General features: G+C 36.5%; 1 protein-coding gene across 1 annotated transcript; it reads right to left on the bottom strand.

Moving 5' to 3' along the window:
• Positions 1 to 7,750: 7,750 nt before the first annotated feature.
• Positions 7,751 to 8,491, bottom strand: LOC117212841 (vicilin-like seed storage protein At2g18540). The gene has a single exon (XM_033457898.1). It carries the CDS (start codon positions 8,441 to 8,443, stop codon positions 7,751 to 7,753), a length of 693 nt encoding a protein of 230 aa, XP_033313789.1. The 5' UTR covers positions 8,444 to 8,491.
• Between the last annotated feature and the right edge of the window lie 366 nt (positions 8,492 to 8,857).

Raw genomic sequence — 8,857 nt, 5'->3', positions numbered from 1 at the left:
GGGACAGCGGAAAGGTATAATAGAACAGTGATGGACATGGCGCGTTGCTTGTTAGCGGAAGCGAAAGTACATAAAAGGTACTGGCCGGAAATAGTTTGTACAGCGGCATACTTGAAAAATCGAATATTAGCGAATACTATAGAAAGAAAGACACCTTTTGAAATATTCTTCGGGAAAAAACCAAATGTTAAAAATCTACATCTATATGGTAGTAAAGTTTTTGTAAGAAGGCCAGAACAAAAAAGAGTTTCCAAATGGGACGAGAAGGCAGATATGGGAATTCTATTAGGATATAGTGAAGTAGGATACAGAGTCTTATTAGGTGGGAAAATAACAATAGCTAGACATGTAGAGGTCATTGAGACAGACACTAAATGTATCGGTTTTGAGGAAAATTCATTAGAGGCAGATAGAAATGATAGCGAAGATAACTATTCATTGGATGGTATGGATAAGGAAGAGTTAGAAGGTAGGAAAGATGAAAATAATAGTAGTATTGAAAGCTCAAACACTCCTAGGAGATCTACACGTATTAAGAAAACTCCAGTAAGGTATCCAGAAAAGGAAAATATTTGCGAGATTCATGCAAATTATTGTAAAGTAGATATCCCTCGTACATTTGAGGAGGCGATTTGTTGCGAAAATAATGAAGTTTGGAAACAGGCTATGGATAAGGAAATAGAATGTCTCTATAAGAATAAAACTTGGAAATTGGTAGAAAGGGTAAAAGGCAAAGAAGTATTAGATGTAAAATGGGTTTACACGAAAAAATCAGAGGACAGGTATAAGGCTAGATTAGTGGTAAGGGGATTTCAACAAAGAAACGTAGCCGATGACATATATTCTCCAGTGGCGAGTAATCAGACCTTTAAGATATTGCTATCATATTGTTGTCAAAATGGATTAATAATTGAGCAAATGGATGTAGAAACTGCCTTTTTAAATGGTGAAGTAACCTCGGAGGTATATGTAAATCAACCAAAGGGATATGCGGACGGAACGAATAGAGTTTGTAAATTATCGAAAGCGCTTTATGGGTTAAAAGAAAGTCCGAGGGACTGGTATGAGTGTTTTGATAAGTATGTGACGAGATTAGGTTTTAAGAAGAACAATATAGAGCTGTGCCTATATACTTATGGAGAGGGAGAAAATGTTGTTTATTTGTTAATATACGTAGACGATTTGTTGATTTGTAGTAAAAACAAAGGGAAGATACAAAGTGTAAAAAAAAAATTATTATCTGATAAATTTGAAATGAAAGATTTAGGTGAAGTAAAAGAATATCTTGGAATAAATATAGAGTATGATTATTTAAAAAATGAAATGAGATTAAGCCAAAAGAAATACATAGAATCATTAGCAAACAAATATAAATTACATAACGGCAAATTGTACTGTACACCTATGGAGACCAACTTAAAAATTGAAAAAGCTGAGATAAATAGAGAGGACATTGGATACAAGAATTTAATTGGCGCATTGCTGTATATTAGTGTAAATACCAGACCCGATATAAGTTATAGTGTGAATTATCTGAGTAGATTTCAAGATTGTTGTAACGAGACACATTTTAAATATGCCTTGCGAATATTGAAATATTTGTACCGGACTAGAGATTTAGGGCTACATTATAAAAGAAATGAAAAATGCGAAACGATAGATTGTTATGTGGACGCTGATTGGGCAGGAGATCATATAGATAGGAAATCGACTTCTGGGTATGTAATTAGATTGTATGGAAATGTAATTGGATGGAAGTCTAAAAAACAAAGGTGTGTGACAAAAGCCTCGACGTATGCAGAGTATGTAGCTCTATCGGAAGCGGTGAGCGAAGTAATGACTATCAGAGAACTAATGAAAATCTTCGATGTAAATGTAGACGATAACCCTGTAAAAATCTATGAGGATAACTCTGGAGTAATGAGTATAGCAAAATACGGAACTTTTACAAAAAATTCTAAACACATCGAAGTTCATTACCACTACGTTCACGAGTACGTAAAGGAAAATAAGATAAACATAATAAAAGTAAGTACAGAAGAAAACACTGCGGATATTTTTACGAAGGCACTGTGTAGAGAGAAATTTGAAAGGTTTAGGTCATGGATGAATGTAAAATAAGAGAAATGTAAAGAAAGCGATAAATGTTAAATATTTTGTTAATTCGACAAGTATGTAAATAAAATTATGTGTACAGTATAAATGTAAGGAGGCGTGTTAGGGAAGTGATACATTTACACTGTACATGAGAGTGTGTGTGTAAGGGTTAGAGGGCGTCAAGGACTCAGTGGAGACAAAAGACTGTTGCCAGATGTTAGAAGAATCTAGGCTAGTCGGTTGGCAACCAGCGTGCGTGCAAGACGTCCTTAGAGAGGAATATAGGTGTATAACTGTTGTATGGGAAATATAGTCAATAATTTGTATTCCCAAATCCTCGAATTTCCTTAACAACAATAAACAGTGAATCGAAGGCGATAAACAGTGAATCGAAAAAGATATACAATGAATTTCCGTTTATCGCTCTATTTACGTTCTGCGTGCCGGCGGTCGGATTTGGGCTCCGCAGGAAACATAGCCGAATCACGCTGGGCGACGAACGTGTTAAAATCTACGTTGAATTATTCCATTCGTAAAATATGCAATATGTAAAATGAATTTCATTACAATTGAAGATTTTTTTGATACATACAGCTTTAATCGATAATGCATTCTGTAATGTTATCAGTGCCTATGGCGTATTGCTGGTTTCCCTTTGAATGGGATCTCAAACGCGAGTGCATGTTAGGAATCTGTAAATGACTGCTTTCTGCTCCACTGTTTCATTAAGCATAAGCGTTTTGAAATCGGAAATCGTAAATCGTAAATCCAATCGCATAATGTATAGTAAACTGCTTTAAATTGCCGGTTACCTGTATTACTATCGCACCGAGTCTCTAAAAATTCCAGAAGAGGTTAATGCAATTAATGGATGAACTCGATGAATATGTGGCGGCACGGGCCACGGAACTTTTCAACGGCTCCGGATACAAAGCGCGACGCCGCCAAAGCGCAACGCCGACGTGCCCAATGTATCATCGATATCATCACACTCTTTCCGCCGAATTCTCGGAAGAGCATACACGCGCCAGCACAGGCGGCACATCTAATGAATGCACGCTAGTGGGGATATCGATTGGCTACGAAGGGAAGGATCTGCGCGAAGAAAAACAAAAAGCAGAGTCAGTCTGTCTTGCGTCATTAAAGGTGTAACTCCTCGGTCCTCGTTGATAGCAATGCGTCGAACGGCATCTCGGTGTCTATCGTTATTTGTTAGTTGTTGCCTGTTGTCTGTTAAGTGTAATTGTTGATTATTAATTGTTAACTCTGATTGTTGATTAGTTCTAATAAACTGTTGTTCGTAAAACACCAAGAGTAGTTCCTTACGCACCTATCACTATACCACCTCAAATATCTAGAGATTTTGCTTTATTATTTTGAAAAAATGAAAAGATGGGATTAATTAATTTACCAATGAAAATAGAAGTAGATGTACTATATATTCGTTAATTCTATTATTTAAAACAAAACTATTTGACAAATTTAATTAAAGACTGTAAAGAATCATGTGTCGCAACCATGAAGTTTAGACGTGTATTATTGTTTCAGGAGTGTTTTTGTTGAGATATGTGTAATTTTCTGTGCTGGACTGAGTTAAGTGCGTAGTAGAAATACTTATATGTATATATCAGTGTGTGGAAGTACGTGTGTGTGCGCAGCGTCTCGAAACAAATGAATGTAAACAGTCAGTCGGTTAAAGGTCGTCGAAGAGTCGGTTTACAGTCGGGTATAGTAGAAGGTGCTGAGACGCGTGCAAGTGTGTATCGATAAATATATAAAGAATCGTCCATGTAATAAATATATCATTATTTTAGTAATAACTGTCAATATAAATTTAATGTTCCTATAACATTATTTCGGCTTCAAAGATCCACAATTCTCAACATGGTAGCAGAGCGTGGTTGTTGAAATTCAATGTTAAGGAACCACGTGTAACCGGAAGTGAATGTATAAAAGTCGAATTATAAAAAGGAATAAAAAATTGGAAATAAGTTCTGAAGAGATAAAAAGGCTATTGGTAGAACAAATAAAAAGATTTTGGATAATAAAGAGAATTATTTTTTGAAAAACAAAAAAAAAGGCGTGAATATAGAAAACGAATCAAGATGCCAAGGGGCGACGAAATTAAGGTTCAAATATTCGATGGACGCGATTACAGAATGTGGAAGAAAAGAATATTAATGCAATTAAAGTGTAAAAAATGTTATGAACCGGCTACACGAGAGAAAATGGACAAGGAAGAGCAAGATAAGTGGGATGAAAAGAATCAATGGGCGATGAACTACATCTATAGTAGTATAACGAATGAGTAATTAGAATTTGTTGGTGATCAAGACACTGCTTTAAAAATAATGCAAAAGTTTGATGAGATGTATATGAAGGAATCAACAGGAATCAAATTCATTTTTCACGGAATTTGAAAAAACGATCAATGAATTAAAGAGTGCTGGTGCAAATGTAAGCGAACGTGAAAAACTCGACTACATGCTGAAAGCACTACCAGAATCATTGAGCTATATTGGGGACTTAATCGACTCAGTGAAAGAAAGTGATCAAACATGTGAATTTTTGAAAAATAAAATTATAATGTGGGAAACGCGTAGCAAGAAAGAAAGTCATAGAACAAAGTCAAATGTATTTACAGCCCAAAAAAAGGACATAAAGTGCTATGGCTGTGGAAAGTACGGTCATATGGCAAAAAATTGCACAAACGCGTATAAAGGCGGAAACAATGGAAGAACGCAACAGCAAGGAGGTGCGTATCAGGCGCAGCAGAATAGGGGTCGCGGCGGACGAAGTTTTGGCCAAAGAAGACGAGGATACGGCCAACGAGGATTTGGCCAACGAGGACAAAGCAGAGGCCGGCAACAACGCTACTACGAGGCAAGTCAACACGACGCAAATTATTCACACAACGAGGGCTACGACGACTAAGAAATTGGATCTTTCCTAACAAGAGTAGAGCGCGAAAATAATAAAAATGAAATTACGGTATGTACTAGCGATACGCGAAAAATAGATTGGATATTGGATAATGGATGTTCAGATCACATTATAAATAATGACTCTTATTTTGTTGCGTACGAAAATTTAAAAAACCTGATAAATATAAAGTTAGGAGACGGTAAAATTCTAAAAGGAACAAAAGTCGGAAAAATTTTAACTTACTTTGAAGTAAGCAAAAGGAGGATTAAAATTACAATGTCTAATGTATTTTACGTGAAAGAAGTGGATAATAACTTAATTTGCTATGCGAGAGTAACGAATGAAAATAAGATAGTCTCAGCAGGAAATACTTCAAAGATACATAACAAATACAGGGAGTCGATAGGGATCGCATTCAAAGATCATGGTTTATATAAGATAAGTAGTTACATTGAAAGAGCAGAAAATGCGATTTTCCAAAAGGCTATAAATGCCATTAGACCTATCGAAATTAAAAAGATAAGTGAAAGTAGAAAAGTACTATATCAGAATCCAGATCCTAAAGTACTTGAAGTTGAACCTAATAGAGAAGCAAGGAAGAGCGTGAACGTTACTATAAATGTAGGAAGAAACGAAAGAAATGTTGAAATAACGGAACCAGTGAAGAAAGCTAAATTAGACCGGACAAAATTCAAACCAGTTCCAGAAACTTATTCACCTACAAGACTTTCCGCCAAAGAAAGATTGGGTGAAAAAGTAGATGAAAATAAAGAAAGGAAAATTAGTCCCATAAAAAGCTTTTTAGATAGACGTGAGATGAAAAGTGAAAATCAATCCAGAAGTAGATCTCCTAGAATTACAAGAGATAAACGAATATCTCCACTATTAGATAGACGCGTTGATTCATCATTAACTATACCAGGAAGTGAACGTAAGGTATTCCTCAATGACAGAAAACGAGATAATAAAGATCGAGGTGATCGTTCAAAAGAAAGAAACGATTTCAGAAGTGAACGACACGATATAAGATCAGAAAGAGATCCAAGAATTGATTCGAGGGGAGATTTCAGATCGACTCGTAACGATTCTAAAGGGGAAAGGATAGATAAGGATAGAGAAAAAGATAGAGATAAAGAAAGAAGAGGAAGAACGCCATCTTGCACGTTTAAAAGAAATGATATCCCAAAGATAGGTCTTTTGAAGAGTAGAGAGGAAGAAGATGATAGGCGTAGAGACAAGAAAACAAAAGAACATAAGAAACGGAAAGATAAGAAACATAAGAAAGATAAAGAAAAAAACTTAGAGAAGAAACAGAAGCATAAAGAAAATATTGGTTTAAAAGATAAACCTGAAAGCAATGAAACTAAAATAAATTATGAAAATCCTGAACCTCCAGCTACAGAATCTATAAAGAAGCAAAGAAAGAATCCAAGACTTGTGTCCGATCGTAAACGTAGTATGCTCGATGAAGCTAGTTTTGAACCTGACTATAGTGCTTCAGACTCAGAATCAGATGGTGAAGATGGTAAAGTGGTTTCATTACCTACCAAAAAACTCAAACTCGATGAGCCAGATATAGAAAAGGAAATGGATATAAAGTCACTTAAAAGGCGATCAAAATCTACAAGTAGCGAAGATTCATCCAGTACCTCAGATAGTTCTACTACTGATTCAGATAGTTCAGATGAATCGCATAAAAAGAAGAAGAAGAAGCATAAAAAACATAAGAAGAAGAAATCTATGAAAAAAGATAGTAGTTCTGATTCAGATTCTTATTCAGATTCATCTGAAACAAGTACAGATGAAGAAAAGCATAAAAAGAAATAAAAAAAATCAAAGAGTAGGAACAAACGAGCAAAAAAGAAGAAGAAATCAAAGCACAAAAAATTAAGGAGGTGTGTTGAGATATGTGTAATTTTCTGTGCTGGACTGAGTTAAGTGCGTAGTACAAATACTTATATGTATATATCAGTGTGTGGAAGTATGTGTGTGTGCGCAGCGTCTCGAAACAAAGGAATGTAAACAGTCAGTCGGTTAAGGGTCGTCGAAGAGTCGGTTTACAGTCGAGTATAGTAGAAGGTGCTGAGACGCGTGCAAGTGTGTATCGATAAATATATAAAGAATCGCCCATGTAATAAATATATCATTATTTTAGCAATAACTGTCAATATAAATTTAATGTTCCTATAACATTATTTCGGCTTCAAAGATCCACAATTCTCAACAGTTTTAAGTGAGATAAAGTAAGTCATCGATAGGATTATTTATCGAACAACAAAGTAGGCTAGCTTTATTCACAGAATAGTAGATTTTATAAATTTATTCTATAACACATCATGGTTAACATATGTGGTTCATTGTGCGTTGTCGCTTTAAATTCGGCGAATCTCGAGCAATTTAGCTATAAAAAGAAAGATTAGAAATATCAAATTGGGATTAATTTTTATTTTTTTATTTTTTTTTTATTAATCTTGGTCCGTGCCTTTCGGCTTTGAACGATTTCCAGATTACATCTCTTATATACTTATATTTAACGCTTATCCTTCTTTGGCTTTTGCTTCCTTGCTGAGCTCCCTCCCAGTCGTTCCTCCCCCTCTTCTGCTGCTCTTCTCTCCTCTATTATCGCTTTCAGTTCTGCCAGTCCTTCTCCAGTCTCATTTAGTGTTTCTACCATGTTCCTTGCTCCTCCTGTTATCTCACATTCCTCTACTACGTGCTTCAGGTCCTCCTATCCTTTTTTGCATAATCTGCATTCTCTTTCTCCCTCCTCTTTCCAGTGTTCCCTTGCACTGGTTTCGTTACTAGATCTAAATCTTGCTACTATACTTCTGTCCTTCCATTTCATCTTTCCTTCTAGATACATTGGTAGCCCTTCTTTTGCTATGTTTCTGTAGTGTCTGTTGTATTTAGATTCCCTTATTCTTTTCTCCCTCTCCTCTGTTTCTCTTTTCCTTCTTTCTTCTATGATCTGGTTCGCTGTCATCCTTTCTTGTCTATCTCCTGCCTCTCCTTGAGTCCTTCCCTCTCTCGCCTCCTCTAACCTCATCTTTCTTTTCCTTGCTCTTTTCCCTTCTTGGCCCTTTCCCCAATTCCTTTCTCTCTCCTTTATACATTCTTTCACTAATTCCTTCTTCGATTCCAAGGCCTTCTCCTCGTACCTTACTGCTCTTTTCAGTGCCTTTTCTCTAATTTCCTCTATCTTGCATTCCTCTCTCAGGATGTAGTTTGGCGTTGTTGTGTTTAAGCCTAGCAACCATCTCACGTATCTCCTTTTTACCCTGTCCAGTCTCTCCTCTATATTCCATCCCCACACCTCCGTTCCATACAACGCTACATTCTCTACCAGTGCTCCAAACATCCTCATTCTCCTCTTGTAATCCCTTTTAAATATCCTTTCTCCTACGCTCCATGTCTTCTTCATCGCAATTGCTGCCCTCCTTTTTCTGTCTTGGATATGCTTCTCGTCGCACCCGTTTTCTTTTCGGTATGTACCCTAGATACCTAATTTCATCCACTTCTTCTAGTTCTTGTTCCCCCCATCTCCATTTCCTTTGCCTCCTCTTGTTCCTTCTCTTTTCAAACACTATTACTTTTGTCTTTTCGGTGCTCAGTTCCAGTTCTACTTCCTCTAGGAATGTCTTCATCATTTCCTTTAACTCCTCTTCTCTGTCCGCTATCAATACAATGTCATCCGCGTATGATAATGACCATAGCTTCCTGTCTCCTACCACTATGCCTCCTACTTGCCCTTTCCTCATTTCCTCTTCCTGCCCTGCCACATATATGTTAAATAGTGTCGGGCTCAGCGGGCACCCTTGTCTCACTCCCCTCACCG

The sequence above is a fragment of the Bombus bifarius genome, unplaced genomic scaffold (genome assembly GCF_011952205.1).
Source record: "Bombus bifarius isolate JDL3187 unplaced genomic scaffold, Bbif_JDL3187 scf7180000008400_frag, whole genome shotgun sequence".
NCBI lineage: Eukaryota > Metazoa > Arthropoda > Insecta > Hymenoptera > Apidae > Bombus > Bombus bifarius.
The sequence above is the reverse complement of the archived record's forward strand: the minus strand, read 5'-3'. Positions and strand labels throughout refer to the sequence as shown.

Coding starts and splice junctions, on each gene's coding strand:
- LOC117212841 (XM_033457898.1), bottom strand. CDS start 8,443: ATGAAGAAGACATGGAGCGTAGGAGAAAGGATATTTAAAAGGGATTAC.